This window comes from Castanea sativa, chromosome 5 (assembly GCF_040712315.1).
Source record: "Castanea sativa cultivar Marrone di Chiusa Pesio chromosome 5, ASM4071231v1".
NCBI classification, from domain to species: domain Eukaryota; kingdom Viridiplantae; phylum Streptophyta; class Magnoliopsida; order Fagales; family Fagaceae; genus Castanea; species Castanea sativa.
The window spans coordinates 15,202,306-15,226,320 of record NC_134017.1 but is presented as its reverse complement, the minus strand read 5'-3'; the positions used below and the strand labels follow the sequence as shown (position 1 = coordinate 15,226,320).

The 24,015-nt window shown below is 31.5% G+C and overlaps 2 protein-coding genes across 2 annotated transcripts; both read right to left on the bottom strand.

Annotated features, from left to right (window-relative positions):
- Positions 1-6,440: 6,440 nt before the first annotated feature.
- On the bottom strand, positions 6,441-9,236 carry LOC142636959 (acid phosphatase 1-like). Its single transcript, XM_075811248.1, has 3 exons — positions 8,819-9,236; positions 8,346-8,555; positions 6,441-6,942 (listed from the first exon to the last, which is right to left on the bottom strand). Exons 1-3 carry the CDS (start codon positions 9,166-9,168, stop codon positions 6,759-6,761), a joined length of 744 nt encoding a protein of 247 aa, XP_075667363.1. The 5' UTR covers positions 9,169-9,236; the 3' UTR covers positions 6,441-6,758.
- Positions 9,237-17,432: 8,196 nt separating this feature from the next.
- LOC142636958 (pentatricopeptide repeat-containing protein At1g51965, mitochondrial-like) lies at positions 17,433-20,691 on the bottom strand. Its single transcript, XM_075811246.1, has 2 exons — positions 20,308-20,691; positions 17,433-19,402 (listed from the first exon to the last, which is right to left on the bottom strand). Exons 1-2 carry the CDS (start codon positions 20,581-20,583, stop codon positions 18,197-18,199), a joined length of 1,482 nt encoding a protein of 493 aa, XP_075667361.1. The 5' UTR covers positions 20,584-20,691; the 3' UTR covers positions 17,433-18,196.
- Positions 20,692-24,015: the final 3,324 nt, after the last annotated feature.

Genomic DNA, 24,015 nt, shown 5'->3' with positions numbered 1-24,015 from the left:
CTAGAAGTCTCCACTTCCATGATCAAGACACATCATCTTAGTTGATATGTTATAGTCTTCACAGATGAAACGCCCAATTTCATCACCGACTACGAACTACATTTTGAGTTTACAAGGAACTTGTGATTTACATCTTCTGTGACTAAATCACATAAATCACATACAATACATCTCATGGACTAAGATAATGTCACATTAGTTCATTTATAAATAGTCTCATATAATTAGACAATTTAACTATTTATTACATGCCAATAAATTGGATTTTAGGGCATAAACCCTAACAACTTTTCCTCATCTGCTTTTATATATTATATAAGATTATATAAATCTTACAAGATAATATGTTAAAATTCTACACACACAAAAAAGTATTCAAAAATATATTTATTATGTTTATGTAGCATGAATTACATTTTCATTATCACATCAATTCATTACTTCTTTTTTTAGTAAAATTAATAGTAATTTCAACATTTTTTTATCCTTCTTCCATCTTAAATTTATAAAACCAAATTATTGGAAAATAAAACATAATAAGTATCTTTAAATTTCCTAGGTGATTAGAGGCGTAAAATCCAATCATATTCTAGGCCCACACTCAATCTTTGATGTGCAAGCCAATAATACTGCTTTTACTACAAGTCAAATTAACCATTAATCTATTGTATCGTTAGTTTAAGATTTAATCTATTGTATGGCCTATATTCAAGTTTATTGTAAATAGAGAATTGATATTAGAGTGAAGATATAGCTGTCAAGGGCCTCAAGGCTTTCTTTTGTAGATGTAAGCCATATTAGGTCGAACAACGTATCCGTTGCATCTACTTTTCATAATATCTAACAATGATAATCAAGTTCTTAAACCTAATATGAAAAGATTTTTGACTCATGTCAATGATGTCATTTGTGAATCATGAAAAGTTTAGCTAGAAAAGTTAATTTCTTAAGTTGGTATTGTTATTCGTCATTCAAATTTTAGCTTGGATTCTATATTGTTGAATGTTTCTTTAGTGCTGCCAAATGCTCTTGTATGATTTGACATCCCTGAAAACCATATCGATATATGCGGATATGCCTATATATCATGTTCTTTGCCATTTCCTACCATGTAGTAGAAAAAACTTAAAATTTTTCCAGTAAGGTTCTGGCGTGCATTAGGAACATGACGACCTTTTATTTTAATTTTTTATGGAAAGGATTGGAACCCTTGATTCACCTTTGACATATTGGTCCATCTTTTTTAATGTATATATATATTACAAGAAGTACAAATGTTACAATAAAATTCTCAGCAAAAAAGAAAATGTTTCAATAAATTCAAAAAAAAATCATAACTTCACATATTGTGATTATTGTAGTAAAATGATGTCATTGGTAATTATATATGTAAGTAATGTTGAATTAATCACAATATTCAATTATAATAAGTTGAGAAAAAAATATAAAACTTTTTGTCTTATAACATTATGGTCATTCATATTATTTTTATTATTATTATTATTATTATTATTATTATTATTAAAGGCGAAGAGATTTGAATTCTGAATGTATCCATTAAAAACATCAAATGATGGCAACCATTTGAATTTCAAAACTCCAAGCATATATTAGGACTTTGGACCTTCAATCGCTTCCTCTTTGCAATATAATAAATTTCTTTTTTTTTTAATAGTGGGCAAACAAATAATTTTAGTAGTGAATTTAGGTTAAAACCAATAAGAGCATTTGCATCAGCTAGTATAAAAATTTATCTATTTTAATATAAAAACTTACTTTTTATATTTTACATACTCACTTTTCCAAACAGCATATATTAAATTATCTATTTTTCACTATATTTCATTAAAATATCATATTTTCTTGATTGTTTTTAATTGTTTCTCTTTCTTCACATATAACAACTACGATCTACTCTCTACCTTTGTCCTCAAAATATGTAAAAAAAGAATAAACATCTAAATGTAAAATGAATAATATCAGTATAAATTTATACAATTACTACAAAAAATTTGTAAATTTATACAACTATAATTTTTTTTAAATTATATAAATTTTACAAATTCTTTTATTATACACAACCTATTGTGAATGCTGTAAAATATTCCCATCAATTTCTTGCCCTTGTACCGTAGTATTGTCGTTTCTAATTGGATAAGGTAGATAAAATAACTCATCCAACGGTCACAATTCACTGGCTTTACTTTTTTGTGGCCCACAATTATTTTTCCTTCTTTATGGGTAATGATTTTGAGATTTTGTAGCCACGCAATTAACCCACGTTCAAAATGTTTAGACAATTGACCTATTTAAAGGGGTCCAGTGGTTCTAGCTGGGCCTCTTTTCTTTTTTTTTTTTTTTTTTTTTTTTTTTTTCGTCAGATTTTTTTTGAGGAGTCTTCTTCTTCAGATTGAAACAACGTGCCTCTTTGCTTTGTGATCCACACAAAAAATAAAAGACGTGGACAGTCAGTCTATTATTTGTTTCTTTTATACATAGAAAAACGTGTGAGTTGTGTCTTATAAATTTACCATTCAATCAAATCTGGCCAGTGATAATTCAATAGCTCAAAAGAAAATGAAAAAATTATAATTAATTGTATTATAAAAATTTATAAATTTGAGGTCATTATCACATTTATAACATAATAATAAATAATATTTTTAATTATTTCTTTTGGTTTTGGGTTTTAAAATTGACACCTCAAATTATAAAATTTGTGTGGTAAAATTTATAATTGTTTTTAACATCATTCTACTAAATAATTGTTTTTAATTATTATTTTTTAAATTAACACATCAATTTATAGTATTTTTAAGTAATTAAATTTTTGCAATACTCTTAGGTTGTGTTGTTTCCGCTGTAATGAAAATTGGGAAAATATTTTACATGATGAGTAGCGTTTGGTTTGGGCTAAAAATTCAGTCAATTTTTTTTTTTCAGTTAACTTGAAAATTGATTTCTTTACTATAAAATATAGAGATTGGGTTCAAATTACACCACTCAATATTTTTTAATTAAATAGATGTGAATTTTAACAAATCCACATTTAGATTACATTATCTTCATATATTCTCTATGCTTGCAAAATTTCAAAGTGATAAAAAATTAATAGTCATGTTATCCATTAATTGTTTAAATTCAAGATTTTGTAATTTAAAATAATATATAAAAGATAAGTTTATGGATCGAACGGTAAATAACATCTAATTAACATGAAAATTGACTTGAATATTAAAAACATATAGAACATGTAATTCAATAGTAGGATTTTCAAAATATGAATTATAAAACAAGTTATTGGACAGTGTAAAATTATTTAGAATTACACCAAGTGTCACTTGAACCTAACTAATATATATATATATATATATATATATATATATATATATATATATATAAGTCCAGTTAATATACAGACGCAGAGAGAATTCAGAGTGATGGGTGTGAGTTTTATTTTTAAAAATTAATCATATCCAATTGTGGTGATATTATTTTAAACATGGAATTTATCTCTATGAATTAGTGTTCTTAAAATTTAGGTGGTTTATGTTAAATCTAATTAAATTCTAAATTATATATATATGTATGTATGTGTGTATATATATATGTGTGTGTGTGTACACACACTATTAATAAGAGAATTCCCCTGTTTTGTCTTCAATTTTTGGCGTACCAAAATATCCTCATACAAATTCTGAAATAACATACCATTTAGTTTAATTTTATTTCCTACAAAAAAGCAAAAAAGATTAAAAGAGTAATACTATTTCACGTACAAAAGAAAAAAAATTCAAATATCTGATTCTTATCTGTATTTGTTATCTATTTGAATTCAAATACTTTAATTATATTTTATCAACCAAAAAAAATTCAATTATGTATGTACACAAGGGGAAAAAAACCGTGTTTCTCTCTACCTATTTGTATTCAAATGTCTTATTTTTATCTATATTTGTTATCTATTTAAATTCAAATACTACAATTATGTTTATAAAAATTAAATAAAAAAAAACAAAACAAAAACAAAAACAAAAATACTTCTTCCAAAAAAAAACCACTACCTCTCACATGCTAAAGGGGGGAAAAAAAACTTATTCTCATCACTCATTTGTATCCAAATGTCTAATTCAATCTGTATTTATTATCTATTTGAATTCAAATACTTCAATTATGTTTATCAATACATATATACATATATATATATATATATATAATTACTTCTTCCAAAAAAAACTCACTACCTCACGTAAAAACTACTCATTCTTATCCCAAAATTTTATGCTTTTTTTTTTAATTCTTTAAAATATTTTAAAATTTTTGTTATCCAAATTCTAGACAGTTATCACACATCCTCGTCCATCCCCACTAACATATATTATGTTTCTTTTGTTCAAATCTCAAATTTTTTTACCAATCATAATTCTGATCTCAATCAATAAATTCAAACGCGCAATTGGATTTCAACTTCTTACGGTACAAAATTGCCCTCATTTGAACACGTTAAAATCATATCTATCTACTGCTATCTCAACTCCCTTTAGCCACTATCAAGCATATCATGTCTCCCACCTTCCTACTTCACAGATTCATTCTAATTTAACAAACCCACCAGTTTCATGACAAAATCAAATGCAACAGCCTTTAAAATTCGCTGAATTTAAATTTATACATTATATCTAATTTATATGGAGAAAATAATTTTTATTGAGGTATGTATTTAAAGGTGTTGTTGTTGACAAAGAGCTTGGAGAAAGAGAGATAGAGATCGTTGACTACAAGCCCGATCTTAATTTCTATTGAGGTATGTATTTGATTCCTTTGTAATGTTTTGTAATGTTGAACCAAAAATTGAAGACAATATTGCTTTGTGCATGCAATATTGCACGTACAAACTGTGTTTTGTCTTCAATTTTTGCCGTATCGAAATATGCTCATACAAATTCTAAAATAACGTACCCTTTAGTTTCTTTTTTTTTCCTACAAAAAAGCAAAGAAGGTTAAAAGAGTAATACTATCTCACGTAAAAATTACATATTCTTATCCGTATTCAAATGTCTGATTTCTATCTGTATTTGTTATCTATTTGAATTCAAATACTTCAATTATCTTTATAAAAAAAAAATACAAATTTACTTCTTCCAAAAAAGACTCACTATCGCATGTAAAAACTACTCATTTTTATTCTCAAATGTCTAATTCCTATCTATATATGTTATCTATTTGAATTCAAATACTTCAATTATCGTTATCAAAAAAATAAAATACAAAATTACTTCTTCCAAAAAATGTTAAAAGAGTAATACTATCTCACATACAAAAGAAAAATAAAAAATTTAGTATAATTTTATTTCCTTCAAAAAAACAAAAATCATAGCTCCTAATTTTAAAATGAAGATAAGAGCACCTCATTTTAGGAAACACATTTCTATTTAGTTTTTGACGATTATATCTACAACGATTTTTCTTTTTTATTCTTCATTTTTTCATCCAATAATTCACTTGCCACAAAAATTTTAAAAAAATAAATGGACCTTAACGAAAAATTGGACTCTAATTGAAATTTAATTTAGATTCTAATTGGATTTGGACTCTTTAGTTTTTACACTTAATAATTCACTTGGCATAAAATTAAAAATTAAATGGAACATGTGGTGTAAAATTGAGAATCTAATTAAGATATAATTGGATTTTCTCTGAACTTTATATATATAAATATTGGCTTAGGTGTTTGATTTTTCTTTTTTGGATGGGACTTAGGTGTTTGATTTTGAGTCACCTCCTTTGATGAGAGTGAAAGATAGTCTTCCTTATTAGATGATTATCTATTTATTTTTCAATAATTTCATCGGTATAATAAATGGGAAGGACATTTGATCCTTAGTTCTTCTTATAAATAAAACCAAGTAATATTATCGAGATATAAAGTTCTTGATGTCCCAATTGATATTTAAATCTTATGAATCCTTATTGTGTCAACAGCAAAGCAAATTGACAATCATGTCAAAGCACCATTTGTGCTAAAGATAATAGGTTCTCTAGTTCAGTTTCATTAGAATCTCTGTCGATGCTGGATAACACTATGATTTAATAAGGTAAGTTTTGGAGAAAAAATTTACCTTCTAATTGGTTTAACAGAAACTTTCTTTAACCCACTATGTGATAGTTAAAATATGATATACGTATACTTTTCGTCACATGAATAGTCTTATAAACCGCCACATAATGGTTAAATGAGATTTGAAAGAAATTCCTCCAACTGGTTTGTAGGAAATCTTTGTTCAATGCAAAAATTGGACATAAACCTATGATCAACATTAAATTTAATTAATATGTTTTTCTTAATAATTGTAGAAATAAAATTATAAAAATTTATGTCATTTAACTTATTGGGACAAGACAGACAAAAAAAAAAGACTTAATTTAAAATAAAATAAGGATACACAACAAAAGGTAGATAATTTCAATTCTTATAAAAAATTAAAACTACATTTTACTTGGGAGTTAGAGGACTTAGGACTAACTCCTCACAGCACAAACTCTTAACCATAGACAATTTATTTCAGACTAAACAAGGACTCAGAGAAACAGATTAAAAAAAAAAAAAAAAAAAGACTGACTCTTCACAATTAATAAAACAACACAACTCATAGCACCGAACTTGGCAGGACACAAGTGGTAGCACACAGCGCTGAAGCTCATCTACCTTATTTTCAAACATATCCCATCAGCTCTCAGACTTACAAAAGTTGAATTGTTCAACTAATGTGGTACATTGGGTTAGGCACCTTAAATGTCCGAAAGCCAACATTTTCTCCCACTAGATCACTCCATTGATCTCCCACATTCCCAACAATTCTGTAACGCTGAGGCTGAGCTAGAAGCTCGTTTCTTTTCTTTTCTTTGTAAATTTGTGATGAGGTACCCGCATCAGAGGTTTGCCTGTCACAAAAAATAATTATGAGTGGCCAAAAACTGTAAAGATGGTTTTTTTTTTTTTTTTTTTTCTACACTAAGGATGCTTACGAGATCCTTGTACCAACTATCAAAGAACAGATACAAGAAGTCACTGGTGGAGCCAGAGGGGGGCGAGGGGTGCACCTGCCCCCCCTGACTCCTAATTTTTTTTTTTTTTTTTTTTTTTTTTTTTTTTTTTGTATTAGTAGTCACATGGAGGAAGAAAAAAAAAAAAAAAGACTTCTACATGTTGAAACTTGAAAGTAACCAAACTATCTATTTCACTATTTTTTTTATATCATTATTTACACCATTTTTACTATTTATGATACTTTTCACAGCATTTTATCTTTGAATGATGCTAAAGATATTACAAATTTTACTACTTATATCTTACAAATTGGCATGTCACCAATCACAAAAAATAATTTCAAACATTTATTCATTATATTTTTTAAGTAACACTAATCATATTTTTACTCCATTAGTTTGTAAATCTTTTAGTAGCTATGAATTGGTTGTTTTTGTTTATTTATTTTAATAATATGAAATATATTCATATTTACTTACAATCATTTATTTATTTTGTTATTATTGTTGATTAATGTTTTTTAGATAAATTTCATTTTTAATATCGTTTTTTAATTTTGCCCCCTTTAAACTAAAATCCTAGCTCCGCCACTGCAAGAAGTCAAGAAAGGGAGTTTAAAAAGGAGAGAGATACAACCACCAAGGGTAGTGGCGGTTCATTGGTCATAGGCTTACTCTTAATTCTGAAGTAATTTTGTGGACACTAGGTCTTGGTTTGACTCCCACAATTGGAAGCATGTATAAATTATTAGTGAAACATCGGTTTTTTGTACATCAATGTTGTGGGACGACTGGAGCAGCTATAGCCCACTAAAACTAATGTATAAAATGCCACTATGATTACATCCAGATTAAAAGAAGCCAACTTTGATCATCATCCTCCTACATACCTTCTTTTTAAAAAAATAAAAATAAATAAATATTTTGTGGAGAAAACAAATATTTTCATATATATTTAATTATAATCAAAATGACATTATGTCGAGAACTTATTGTTCAGCAATATTACTTAATCTTTTTTGAAGTTCTATAAAGAGAACTTAAAAGTGGGGGAAGATGCATGACAAACTGTTAATTGAAAGAGTGACATGAGATTTGTATTCACTCCCAAGTGTCTCTAAAACTAAAGCTATAAATACTGCATAATTTTCTACCCAAAAAAAAAAAAAAAACTACTGTCATATATATATATATATACACACACACACTATAAGACATTGGTCTAAACTCAAGGTTGTGAGTGCATTTAGGAACTGTATGGTGCAGCTTTTTATAACTCTAAAATGCTTGGTGCTTACTTTAGTATGAGCTTCTCCCAAGTGGTGAAACCTAGATTCTTCAGGTTCTTTGTTGTAACTTCTCTCGAGCTCTCAGACCTTCCGGAAATGAAGACAATCTTAAACCCAAGACTTTGCAATTTCTTGTATAGGTCAAGAATCCCAGGCACTGCTGGTGCTATGCCTTTCTGTTCCCATATTGCGAATTTTGTCGAGTTATATGGCATTCCCCTGAAATAAATATTGATAAAAGTGATGAGAAAAAAGATAACCCATCAGATACAGATATATTTACAACAATGATATTATTAAGGCGGAAATGAACTCAATTAGTAAGCAGATATTTACTACAATATTGCTATATATTAAGCACGAATCAAACTCAAGCAGTACATACATAATGTGCATTAAACTTCACAGTGATTGTTACCATGCATTAGTACTCTTTAGGTTATCTCAGGGTAAATGTTTGTCATGAAAATTTAATTACTTACCCAAAAGCAACATCAGGTTGAGCATAATAAGGCAAGTTAGACAGCACAGTATCAGCAACGTCCAAGATCCAAACATTTGGCCTGAGGTCTCTGGGGAGTGGGACGGTCTTGGCAAAGTTGTAAGCAAGATCAGCCACAGCTTGAACATCCTTACGATATTGGCGGCCGAGCATGTAGTGTCCAACGTAGCTTACACAAGCTTGTGGAACCACGGACCAACCACGCATGTTGTTAGTTTCGACGGCTAGACGCCAACTGAGGCAGTCAAAGCTGGGATTGGGATGGTGGGAGGCTCCTTGGCATGTTGCTATAATGGTGGCAAGGAAGAAGAACAATGATAAAACCTTCATGGTTATTTGTAAGGGAAAGAGCTAGAGAGTAGTCTGTAGAAGTTGATAGCTAGGCTTCACTGCATGGTGCCTCTATATATAGGTTCGAACTTTGCAAAGGGACCTTACTTAGGGATGTAATTTACTCAAACACCACTAGTCCAATAAAGATCATTTCAAATGGAAATTCAGTGAGACACACTTGGTAAACGAACCCTAGCTATTAACTATATAAAAAGATGTTTTAGTAGTGTTATTATCAATTTTAAAATACAAAACAAATCTTGATAATTATCAGTGCAATTTGCAAACTGTTTTATAGTAAAAATGTTAATAATTTCAACATTTTTTCCCTTTCAATGAGTCTAAGAAAATAATTTTTGTTTTAGATTTGTTGAATATTTAAAATGGTATACTATGATTAATGCATAATAAAAATAGTATTAATAGTGAATTCAAGTCAAAGTGATGTTACGCCAATTCTAACAAATAAAGCCAACAATTATGGAAAAAAAAGTTGGAAAATGATTAAAATCTTCTATAGTTCTTAAGATAATTTCGTTATAGAGTTTCTAGAATTTTGTGCATTCATTTTGACATTGGTAAATCAGATTTTACCACCACCAACATTTAAAAAATATTGATAGTCACAGTTTTGATATTTATTTAAAATAACAATGCATGTGACAAAATTCAATCTATTCATTTCCAAATGAATGAAACATATTTTAAAAACCACGTTATAGTTAGTAGTTACACTAAAAACTCTAAATAATTCCAATTCATTGTAAGAAATATTATCTCCCCTGGATTTCGTTTTCTTTTAACCACAAATTATAAAATGACATAACAATTAATTAGTGTGATTATTGAAATTCTTGTAACTGAATTGATTGGCACATTTGGGTATTTCAAACGGAAACATCTAATGTTCAAATCACTCCTAACCCATAGTAACCTATCTAATTATCAACTAACAAACCACACAAAAAGGCAATTAATGTAATCAGTGCCAATTGCCAAATCAACAAGATAATATACTTCTTAATTCTTTTTTTTTATTTTATAAATTGACACATTAATTTATACAACATATGTAATGGTAAAAATCTGTAATTAATGTTTCTAATAATATCACTCATTTCAATTATTATGATTTACTTTTTGCCCTACGCATGTGTGAAAGTTGCTTTTTACTTTACCATGTCTCTAGTTAAAAGTATGAATGAAATACAGCACATGTTGACATGTATCTGATACTGCAGCATGGGTTCTTTTCCACCATCATCTTTTTCGGCTTTCTCATTGGTTTCTCTGTTGTTGTGGATAAAAGGACTGTGGCTTTCTTGTAATCCGTGCAACATTTTAGATCTTTTGAGTAAGGGAAAAAAACAACAATAACAATAGAGTGAAGCATCTTGAATTCTTGATTGGACTCAAACGGACATAAATAAAACTAGCTTCGATATATTTGGCCACAAATCCAATTGCACGTTGGATTTAATTTTCCGTCAATTCTTTTGTAGTTCTTCTTCTTACAATAAATTGTATTATTCAGGGGAAAAAAACAATCTCCCTAGGACCCATCACAGCAAAATAATAAAAGCTATAGTATGACTAGTGGGAACGTAAAACACCTATTCCTCAGGGTGGTCCAACAAATTTTGACGCATAAAGTAATAAATTTAAATTAGGTCTTTTTGTTATCACTTAAATAATATCTAACTGATGTTTAATATCATAATTTTTTTTATAACAAAAATCCATTCTTTTTGATCTGTAATATACTCTCTTTTTTTTGAAAAATACTAAAGCTATAATAAATTTTACTAAAAACAACTTACAAACGATGTAGTAATGAATATGATTAGTGACATTTAAAAAAGATAATAAACAAGTATTTGAATTAATGATATTAGAGATATTATAAATTTTACAACATGAAACTTACAAAAATGTATCAACAATTACAAAAAGTAATTCAAAAATGTAGTTAATAGATTGTTGACATTCACATATCATATTAATTGTCTCATCAATTTGTAAAAGTTTTCAAGTAAAATCAATAATATTTCTAGCATTTCCTAATTAGGTAGATGTAAAAGTTTCCCACTTTCAAGAATGTACTTCTTCGGGTTTGGAATCTGTTGCTAGAAAAAACACACACACACACACAAAATCAACAAGCCCGTGGATGCAAATAATTTGATTTATGCAATTCCTTGGAACAAAATTGTTAATAACTTGCACTTGTGGAATGTGTCTTCTTTTGTATTTATGCAATTCCTTGGCACAAATTTAAATTCACAACTAATGTCTGTTACTTATAATTCAATGTAAGGACTATAATTCACAACTGATGTCTTTTTTTTTTTTTTTTCTTTTATGTTGTGGGTCATATATGGGTCTGTTCATTTTTTAGTATTTTGCTTAGGATAGACAATACTTGAAATAATTGCTACTTTTTATATATTACACATCATTACGTAATATTTATATTCTCACCATCACATGAGCCTGAGGCTAGTTACTAATAAAGTTCTAAAACAATTATACTATAATACAGATACAACATTCTCCAAAACCATTTTACATAAAATATAAAGTTTAGTTACAAACTTAGTTGTTGCCGATAGCTACAACTCCACTTAATATATTTATATTGAATGTGAAGTCTGAAAATTCCACTCAAAGGCAATGATGCTATGGCCTTCAATGTGAAGTCTCCAACCACCATCTTCATTCTCTATGTATAAACTTATAGCATAAATGCTACGCATGAAGTTTGAACTGAAAAAATTTAAAACAAAAGACAGACAAAAGTAACGTATTTGGCAAAAACTCTAATCCTATTAGTGCAATTGACATGTAGAACTTCCGAGAATAAGTACCTGATTAATATGTAATGAAGTATTTATTTTTAATACTCAGCGGGGAAAACCATATTAATATGTCCTGTAATGTACAAACAAAATACCTTCATTTTTTGGGATCAATTACAAGACAACTCACTGGCCACGGACATGCATGTTATGAAAATATTATAGTCTAGTTTATTTTTTTGGTGGGGAGGGGGGATGGAATATAGTTTAGATAATAGTTTTATTTGAGTAATGCTACATTTATAAAATTTTGACAGTGATTTCCTAACAAATCTTAGGTGGTAAGTTGTTTTATAATAATCATACGTGTTATAATGTTTGGAAAATTAATTTTGATTATGTATTATATGTCACAAAAATAATGAAGAAAAAAATTGTAATCCAATATATCCATTAGTAATCATAATTAATTAGATCCTTAAAATGGGGTAATTATTGAGTACTCTCGGAGTACCGTAAATGCGTACTCCCTCCTCTCACATAACTGTGGGTCTCACTAATTTATAGTGGAACCCAAAACTTATGTGCGAGGGGGGAGTACGCATTTATAGTACTCCCCGAGTATTCAATAATTTTCCCTAAAAATGTCACCACATGCCTTTTTTTTTTTTTTAATTAGGCATACATGTATTTTTTGTTCTTAATTAGATGACAGAACAGTTTCTCAAAAAAAGATGATAGATAACAAGCAGTTTCCAATGGATATGAAAACAATTTCAATAGTGAGCTTAGATTAAAACCCATAAGCGTTTCTCACTTAAAATTTATTGTTAAAATTGTAATGAAACTTTCTCGCAAAAAAAAAAAAAAAATTTGTAATGAAAAATGGTGAGTAAAGCAGGTTGTGGAACTATTGTTCTATCTTCCCTGTTCTTGAAAAAAAACAAAAGAATTATCAATTATTGTCCTTTGTACCGTAGCATTGTCTACAATTGGGTAAGGAAGATAAGATAACTCATCCAACGGCCACAATTATTTTTCCTTCTTTGTGGGGAAGGATTTTGACATTTTATAGCCACACAATACAAAGGACACGTGAAGCCACGTTCAAAATGTTTAGACATTAATGGACCAATTTAAAGGGGTCCAGTGGTCTTAGCTGGGCCTCTTGTCTTTTCCTTTTTATCTCTTTTAATTCCTCAGATTGAAACAAGGTACCTCTTTGGTCTTTTGCTTTGTGATTTACACAAATAAAAAACGTGGAGATTCTCGGTCTATTATTTGCTTCTTTTATACAGAAACACGTGTGAAAATTACAATTGCATTTATAGAAATCTTATAAATTGACCTCCCAATCAAAAGTGGCCAGCGATAATTCAATAGCTCAAAAGAAAATGATAATATTATAATTAATTGTATTATATAGATTTATATATTTGAGGTGACTATCACATTTATATTATAATAATAAATAAATAATTTTTAATTATTTCTTTTGGTTTTGGGTTTAAAAATCGACACCTCAAATTACAAAATTTGTGTGCTAAAATCTATAATGTTTTTTACATCACTCAATTAAATAAATTTTTTCTTAATTAACACATCAATTTATAGTATTTTTAAGTAATTAAAATTTTGTAATACCCTTAACTTCAAACTTTTAAATACCATCTGAGTTTACTGAGCTCAACCAAAGTTGAGTTTTTTTTTTTTTTTTTTTTTTTTTGGATCCATAACAAAAGTTGGATATTCATAAGATATAAAGAATATGCGGCGAGTGCAAATGTCATTGTGCTATGCGTGGATAAGATTTTGTCATGTTTATTGGTCTGTACATTCCATATTTGCCGACAGAAAATTATGAATTATACTATTATGCAATAATTGGCATTTAACCTTTGTAAAAAAGATAATTTTGATTTCACCTGCAAAAATACATTGTTGGTCCATGAAATTTTCCAAACAAGCCTATTATTCTCTGAAATTTCAAATAAACTTTATTTGTCTTTGAAATTTTAAAAATGAGCATTATTGGTCATTTTGTTAACTCCCTTAGTTATTTTTTTGTTTACATGATCACGGAATAATAACATAGTATATTTTAAGTGACAGAATAATATTTTTTATATTAAAAAATTACACATCACCGTTGACATATCAACCAAGGCAAAATGGATCTGCTTAGTTTCTTTTTTTTCTTTTCTTTTTTTTTCTTTAGTGATACAACGTATTCGGATTTTGTATTAGCATTTTAAGGTAGAGATTTTGAAAATATTTATTAATTTTTTTGAAAGCATAAAAAGCACTTGTAAATTAAATGTTGACTGAATTAGTTTCACAGTACCTTTTCTTGCTCGGATTGGATGGGGAACTTTGGAACTTGTTTGGTCCAGATGGGGGCTAAGCAGCTGCTAGAGGTGAGAATTGGGTTAGGACTCAGTTCTCAGTTTTGGTCCTTTTGGATTTGGGGAGACTTGTTTTAGCTTGGGTGACATGTCAATGATGATGGGTAATTTTTTATATAATATACATTCCCACAAACTTAAAAAATGTAATTTTATTGTTCTGCTAGGCACATAGGTAAAGAGACTAATATAAGGTTACAAAATGACTAATATAAGGTTACAAAATGATTAATGTAACTCATTTTTTAAAACTTTAGGAACTAATAGAGCTCATTTGAAATTTTAAGGACTAATAGAGCTTACATGGTAAACTTCAAGAATCAACAGTGTATTTAATTATTTATTCCTTAATGTGTCAAATATGCATATAGTAATTATTAACTCACTTAGTCCCAATTTAGAAATTGATTATTTTTCGGTAGTTTATTTTTATAGTATATATAATATACTCCATAATTTTTGGTAATTTTAATGTTAAATGTCCGTTTGGCAAAGATTGTTTTTGCAACTTATTTTATTATTCAGCTTATTTTTACTACTATTTATGGGTCCCACGACACTTTTTGATACTATTCATAGGTCTTATACTATTTCAGCTAACTTTTACCTTTATCTACCGTACTTTCAGCAAAAAAATTTTAGTTTCAGCAAAAGAAATGAATCCTTAACTGACCATAAATGTGTTTAAAAAGTTAAAATTTAATTTATTTCAAAAAATTTTGAAATTAGATTAGGCGAAAATACTATTTTGGTCCTTACATTTTGAGGTTAAAATCAATTTAGTCCCTACATTTTGATAGCAATCAATTTGGTCCTTATTATTTTTAATCTGTAGTTAATTTGATCCTTAACATTAACTTACTACAGAAAATGTCTACATGGCAAACAGATTGTATAGTTGGCACATTAAAGCTTATGCGGCCAATAAAATATTAATAAAAAATTTAAAATTAACATTTAAAAATGCCATAGAAGCTTTTGAATGATCAAAAATTTCACGTCATCATAAAAAAAAAATACCAAAACCTTTATGAAAAATTCATCAAACACATTAAAAAAAAAAAACATAGAGTTAAAATTAACCCAGCATCTATTTTCTCAAACTTAGTTCGTGAAGCTTTGTGGGTAAATGTAAAATCTCTAAGAATTCAAATCCTACAAAAATCCCAAATCCTAGCACCACCGACAACCACTCCACCACAAGTCAACTGAGTTACAAGTAAACCCATCAAGCCACAGTTCTCAACCCGGCCAACAATGCCCAGATACCCGAGATCCAAACAGTTATGTCGCTGCCATCCACGTCATAGCCAACATCATCTGTCATGGTTGAGATCGTCGATCTGCCATGGACAAGTGACTCCAAGCTCTATCTCCTCTGCCCAGATTTGGGTTATCGTTTCCCTTTCACCTATTGCGATTTTCTAAATTTGCTAAGAATTCTAAGGTGAATGTTTAAGGAATTAGGGGAGTAAGATGCGGGTTATCGTAAATGTTGGCTTTTTTTCTTCTATTCTCTCTCTGGGTTTTGGCAATACACGTTTGAATATGCATAGGCTGTACAAATTTGAATATGTATTTAGTTGAATCATATTTGTGTGAAAGAGAAAATTTTGGTTTAACTTATGTTGTTGATTTTATTTTTGGAATAATTTGTAAAGACATTCTGTATTGAGATAGAAAATTTTGATGAAAGGGTTCAAGATTACAAATTTGTTCTTCCTATTTGATTTTTTATATTTCGTGTTCTTCTTGTTTGAAGATTAACGATTAAGTTAATTCATTCTAATCTTAAGGTTCTTTTTTTGGCCCTTTGATGACTGGTAATTTTTTATTATTTAATTTGTGTTTTTAAGCTTTTTTTTTTGCTTTTGGCTTTTTTTCTGAAGTGAAATTTTTTATTATTCAAATGCTTATGTGGTATTTTTAAATGTTAATTTTAAAATTTTTTATTAATATTTTATTGGCTATATAAGCTTTGATGTGCCAACTATATAATCTGTTTGTCACATAGACATTTTTCATCAGTAAATTAACGGTAGGAACCAAATTGATTGTTATCAAAATGTAGGAACCAAATTGATTGTAATTCCAAAATGGAGAAAACAAAATAGTGTTTTCGCCATTAGATTATTTGCAAAATAAAAACTGAGACAAAAAGACCAAAAGCTAAATTCTTTTTCAACATTGCCCAGACACGACTTTTTTATGATGAGTCTATTGGTGAAGAATGATGGGCCTTGTATTTGTCTTTTAAAATTTACCATGTAAGGCCATTTTCGGCCCACTTAAAACCAGAAAAAAAAAATAAAATTAAAGAAATTGTGCTTAGGCTTTGTTTTTGTCTTTTGAGTAGCAAGGGGCAGATGGATACGTTTAGATGGAAGGAGATAAATGAGGAAATAGAGAAGAAAAGAGAGAGTATATTCGGATCACATGTCCTTTCTTCTCCTTCCATATCAAGCATACATACAATATAGGATTAGAAATAAATGTCCTTTTTATATTTGTAAGGAAAACGATAAAATTTAGATGCAAAGCAAATTGACTATTAGGTCCAAACACCAATTGGGCAAAAGATAATTGTTTATCTAGTTGCACTAGGTTAGAGATCAATGCTTAATAACACACTATATTCAATAAGGTAAGTTTTGGAACCTTGTTTTTCATTTCTAGAAATGTTATCCCGAGCAGGCTTTCAGAATCTGCCATGCAGTAACAATTTCTCCTACTAGAGTAGATTGTTAGTCCATAAACAACAGTAACGAATACATTTCACATGAACTATTTGGAGAGAAACAGATAAGGCAAAAACAAAAGTACCTTCAGCTGCACAATTGTATCAAGCAATAACCACCTCAATTGTGAACCAATAATGCACATTCCAATCAGCAACCTTAACCACATCACGTTACAGCAACATCAAAATTTGCATAACTAAGACTGCCACTGTCATTCAAAGCAACTTGGCTAATTTAACATCTACACAATAGCAACCATAAATACTGCTGCTGCTTCCAAATAGTAAGGGGAAAACAAACATACAAAACAAAACAAAAAACTAGAACCATTAACTTGAATTAAAGCAAAAACTAGTCTGATGTTTTGAAGATACAAGAATACAACATTACTGTGTATAACAAGGGTGCATCACTCATGAAATCTGTACATGCTGGGTTAAAATTCTCAAAGGCACGACCACTAAGTCAAATGCTCACTTCTTACCCTCGAAAGAAGTGACAAAAAATATGTAAGTACTTTCTTGGGTATCCCCCATCTTCATTGGTGTGAATGTGTGATGTCATTAACGTATGCCCAGGTCTCCAAAAACATGGTCACCTACTTAGCAGCAAACCAATACTACAAAACTTTAGCTCGCTCCAGGAAAGTTTGATAGTGCTCTAGTTTGCAAAAGCTGCTCCTACAAGGAATTGCTGTGCAAATGGAGGCCATAGCTTTTTTGGTAAATGTTTTGCAGATGCAGCTATATATAGTAAAAATCCTTTACTGAGTTTTTGGTAAATGTTGTTTTAAAAGTACTGTGAATATTTGAAATAACCAATATAGATTTCATCAAATGATTGGAGAAATTTTTAGAAAATTATGTCCCGGAAGTTTTGAAAAAATCATAGGTAAAATTTTGATCATTAAAATAATTTATAAAACTAAGGGCCTGCTATCAACACAGCACCTTTGTAAAGCAACCCCTAGCTGCATCCCAACATCTGCTGTGAACCACAGATGCTTCCTGCACAGCAGCTTAGCTGAAGCTTCGCTGTGCCTAGCTGAAGCTTTACCAAAACTTACCAAACTCATCCTCCATTACCTCAAAGGGCTAACAACCCAACCAGTAATTGGACTTTGCCTGCGAAATCTGACTTTCCTATGTGAGCCACTTTGCAACCGTTCAAGTACTGTATATGTAATTGAATCTGGTGTTAACCCCTGCTGCTTAAGTTTTGCATATAGATCATCTGCTTCAGCAGTTCTCCCACACCTCTCAAGACAGTCAAGTAAGATATTGTATGTTACAATGTTAGGATAGCATCCTTCAGCAAGCATCTCATCAAACAACCTGCAAGCCATCTCAACTTTATCTGTCTTGCCAAAGCACTCAATAAGCGTGCTGTATGTGACAACATCAGGAGTGAATCCTTTCTCTTGCATTTCCTTGAACCTCATGTGAGCTTCATCAAGATCACCATTCTTCCCAAGGCAATTGATCAATGAATTATACGAGACAATGTCAGCTTTACAATTGCTGTTCTCAAGTTCTTCAAAAATTTTAATAGCCTCGTCAACTTTCCCAGCCCTACCAAAGCTAGAGATCAGAATGTTATACGTAAATATGTCTGGTGAAGGACCATCTTGTTTCATCTTTTCAAAAAGATCATGAAGATGAGAAATTTGCTTCAACTTGCCAAGAGCTGAGAAAACAGTATTATACATGATCGTATCAGTAGTTATTCCCTTTTCATGAATCTTACCTAGAAGGTCCATAGCCTCTGTTGTCTTACCTGCATTACATAAACTCTCTAACATGGACCGGCAAGCATCCCTATCCCCCTTATCATGAAAGTTCCACATGTTGCAAAATAGCCTGTGAGCTTCACTTGCATGGCCCAATTTGCTCAGCGCCCTTACAAGATATGCATAGATCAACTTATTCATGTATTTCTTTGATATTTCCACAACCTCGTCTAGTCTACCAAGCTGCCCTTCTGCAGCCAGAACATTCAAAATGACACTATATGTAAACTCATTGGGCCGACAATCATTCTCTACCATTTTAGAAAAGAGAAATATGGCCTTGTCAACCATCCGACCCTTTGCAAGTGCCTGGATCATAGTATTATAAGCAATTAAATTTGGTGAGAAGCCCTTAGCTAGCATCTCCTGAAAGAGTGCCAGCGCCTCGTCAGCTTTACCAATCTTTCCATTCATTCTGATCATAATTGTGTAAGTGAACTCATCCGGTTCACAGTGCTTCCGTTTCATGTCTTCAAAAACCTTGTACGCCTGTTCAACCTGTCACAATTCTGCAGATCAGATAATCAGGATCCATGAAACTAAAACACATTGCACAAAGTCAATGAAGAGGTCACTTCAAATACAAACAGTAATCCTTGATTAATTCATATTTTGTTGAAATTTGCTTATAATCTTTTCATTTCATTTATTTAAAAATCTTGTATTTATATGATAGTTACTTCTACAGCCCATGTGAAGCGTTATACTAGTGAAGCTACCTTTATAAGACTTTACAAGTGCCTTAGTACTGTTACTACTCCATAATCTTCAATCTAATAGAAATCCAATATTCTAACCATCACTGGTACTTTGTTCATGCATTCTTCTCCAGCAACTAATACTTTCTTGCAGCGAGTCGAGCAAATACTAAAGAGTAAGTTAAAAGTACACAAGAGTTGCATAAAACAATGAGAATATGAGAATGTTACTTGTTATACCTGATGAAGTTGTATCTCGTTGATTTGCTGGGATTCGTCCAGATGGCTCCTGGAGGCACTCTGACGAACCTGCGGGAGCAGGGATTTAATCAAGTGGTAACCGGTGTGGTGCCTGCCACAACACCTCCGATGATAAAGTCAGTACGGAAAAAAGGACAGTTGTTGAGATATCAGGAATAAAAATAGTTAAAATTGTGATGTAGTTCTTTTTTTGTGTGTACCTTGTTTTGGTGTTGAAAGGGTTTTATATACCCTTGGGGATTGTATCCGTTGGGGCATTAATGCCTCTTCTGATAACGTCTTCAGGGGAGTAATGGGAGTTAATGCCTTCCCGTTAGTTCGTCCAGCTGGTCTTGTAATGGTTGAGGCTTTATTGGCAGCATTCAATGGCCTTAACTCTTCCTCTGATGATGACGATAACGGGTTAGGTTCGTCTATGTTTCACCTCGTCAGTCCCATCAATACCTTTTGGTCTTTGGCTAAAGCATCCAACAACATGTTGTAAGCGAAAATGTCCAACGTATGACCTCGCCGACGCATTTCGTTGTAGACACCAAACGCCTTGTCGGAATCGTAGGACCTTAAATACGCCTGAAGCAAGCACTTGTAAGTGTAAGGGCTCATGGACAGCTTCCACTTACCGATTAAGGAGATGCAAAGGTCGAGGTCCTCGGAGTTCCCGAAGAACCCAATGAGGATGTTGACGGTGGAGATCGTGCCGCGCGTGTTGGAGCGGTCCATCTCGGAGAGGATCGAACGGACGAGGTGGGCGCGGTTGGGGACGGAGGGGGAGTTGGAGAGTATGAGGAAGAGGCGCGTGTAGGTGAGGGAGTCGTGTTGGAAATTTGGGGAAAGCCCAAATATTATTAGGCAATAAATAAAATAGTATTTTTTAATTTTAATGAAAAACAAGAAAAAAAAATAGTGAGACGTATTATGTTTACAATATTTTTTTACAATATTTTTACAATAAAATCTTAGTGATAAATTGTTACTGGCTATTATTAATTAGTGGACAAATAAAAAATTTTCAATAATGACTTCAAATTAGAATCAATAACAACTTAATATCAATGATTTGTTGTGAAAATATTGTGAATGTAGCACTTCTAAAAAAAGAGCAATACGTAAAATAATTCACAACATTTTTCACAACAGTTGAGCTGGTAAACTTTTACTAGTTTTTATCTAAATTCACCATTAATATTACTTTTTTTATTTCCTACCATCAATTTATCACATTAGTAAGTGTGAAGTTTCGTCAAATTTTTTGTCTATAGACTTTTTTTATAAAAAATATTTCTACGTGGTTCATCTTAATTAGTACTTTTACATTTAAGACAAGATAATAGAATTTAAGTAATATTTAATTTTTTTTTTAAATCATATTTAAGTTTGTGTGCGCATTGAATTTAAGTAATATTTAATTTTAAAAAAAAATCACATTTAAGTGTGTGTGTGTGTGTGTGTGTCCTCAATTCAGTTTTCGCCTTGAGCTCCTAAATACATCAAGCTGCCATTGAGTAGACAAAGATAATCTTTTGAGTCATCATATACAGTATTTTGGAGAAAAAATTTGTTCACGCTGGAAATGACAAGATTAACTTGTATTTGCTAATCACTAGAGTCTTAAAGCTTGTTTGGATTGAGGGGGAGGGAGGGGGCTCTACTCCCCCTCCCTCCCCCTAAATTCAAATAAGCCATAGATGACCACGTTTGGCCTTCAAAGCTATGGACTAGGGCTTTTTCATAGAAGAGGGATCTTAGGTATAGGGGAATCCTAACGGATGGCCTTGCTTAGTTGAGCCTTAAATATATCTATTTAGTGTTTATGAAATGCTTAGAGATATCTTATATATTACCGTATAATAATGCCAATAATATAAAGTTGTTCTTTATGAAAGGATTGCAGCCCCATCTATGGTAGGGTAATTTCACACTAAAACCATATGTATCACCACTAGGTATAAGGTTCACTTGGTAGCACTATCATCAACATGCAGCAAAAATAAATGAGGGAATCCATAAAGCAATCTTTTTTATTCCCTCAAGCAATATTTGATGTGATTCTCATGAGGTTGTTGTAAACACAAAATTCTCAAGTTTGAAAATCAAATAATTGAAAGTGCTTCACAAATATAAATTTGTATTTATAGAATTAGTGAATACAATTCTCTATTTTGATTCTTTTACAAAAGGAAGATCATCTGATTCTATCTTCTCATAGTCTTATATCAAAAAAAAAATCTTCTTTACTTAGGTGGAAGATGAATTGAACAATACTAACATCAAATCTCTAGCTATGAGCTTGTAAGAGATTTGTTGTTCTTCAAATTCTTCAAAGATTCTTCAAATTCAAAGGCTTTTGGGTGGAAGTTCTTCGAGGCTTGATATGTAGGCTTTTTGAGGCTTTTGGAGCTTAATTCCAATAAAACTTCAAATCTTTGAAGGAGGATTTGAATGAATTTTTTATTTTTTAATCTACTTCAATGTTGTTGAGGCAAATTTTCTTGAATGCTTTTCCTTCTAGAAAAATGGTTGGAGAATGAGAGTAGTGCACTCTATTTATGGCAGCTTCAAAAGATGAGATAATTTTGAATTGATCTTGATGATGCAAAGAAGATCAGTAGGCTGGATGCTTCGGACTTGAAAGGACCACTTGCTCTCTCTATGGCCTAAAGAAAAAAGAAAAGCGAATCAAAGGTGACCGGGGCTGCCGGCCAAAAACCCTCCGATGGCAAAGTCAGTTTTTCTCTCTATATTTTTGGAGTTCCAACTTTTTTGGAATAAAATCCACATACCTTTGCCTTGTCTGAATCAATCTTTATATAGTGCCTTCATAGACGGTTGTCGAAATTGGAACCTCCCCTGGATTCAAGGAGGCGCAAGGGTCAAATGTAACTCCCATAACCGTTTAGGAGTTATTGCTTCTATTTCACAACGGATACCAGACAGTTATGCGTGGGATAAGGAATTATCACATTATATTCGGAGATTTTCCTAAGTATGATACTCTCGTCCTGGAATTCCTTAGTTGAGTATACTTTGGCACTTGCGTAGGGGCTGTCTCGTCTAACAGACAAACTCCTTCAAGACGAGGTTGTCCGCGCTCTGGACGAGCGCCTATTCTTTGGTGGTGCTTATCTCGTCCAGAGCTCTTCTTGCTTAGACGAGGTAGTTGCAGGTAGGTTCCAGAGGGTGTTTACAATTCCAGCCGGGTTACGGACGACCTTTATGGACGACTTGGAGATAGGCAAAATCAGTACCCTATCAGTTACCCCCTGTTTAAAGGTCATCCAAAGCTCTTTGGTTTTTGGACACGCTTCAACATATCATCCCACGTGTCTCAAGGTAGAGGGTAGGGCTCCAACGGCCCCCAAATTGTGCCACGTGTCATCACTTATTTGGATAATCGTTATGTCGATTTGAGTTTTTGAGGAAGTTGCCACGTGGTTTTCTCTGATTGAATATTTCGTTTCGGGTTTCACTTTTCAACACCTATAAATAGTGGATTTCCTCCCATACCCTCTCCATTTTTCAAATTTCCTCGTTTGACATCTCTCGTCCATCGCCTCGTCTAGGAGTATTCCAGCGTTCCTAGTTTCCTTCGTCTAGAGCCAGGTATTTTCTCTACGCTCGTCTTTAGGCTTCCCTTACATTTCCACAATGTCCGAGGTTTTTTCTTCTTCTAGCAATAGTGTTGATAGGGAGATAGACGAATATCGCAACACAACTAGCTATAGTGGTTCTAGTAGCGATAGCAGTAGTAGCGGTGGTAATACCACAGACGAGTATGTTTCTGCGGTTCCTGGGGTTCCCTTAGAAGTTTTCCAGGAGGAATTTAGGACGAGAGTGACATCTGGATCTAGGGCTGGTCCATCTAGTGCGCCCTCGTCCACTCAGAAGGACGAGGTTAAGACTGTTTACAGCTGTGCTGTAGGGGTTCTGGCCAAGGCAGACGAGAGAAAATTAGCGTCCCTTAGAAGCTGGTACCAAATTCCAGACGAGCTAAATCCTAGATTGGCCGTCCATGATGAGTGGTGTTGCCAGCCTCACTTTGGCATTGGGGTTTATGAAGCCTATCTTCTAGGGGCTCTTAGGCTGCCTCTCAACGCTTTTGCTAGGGAGTTGCTTACTAGGTTAGGTTTAGGTTTGTGTCAGCTAAATCCTAAT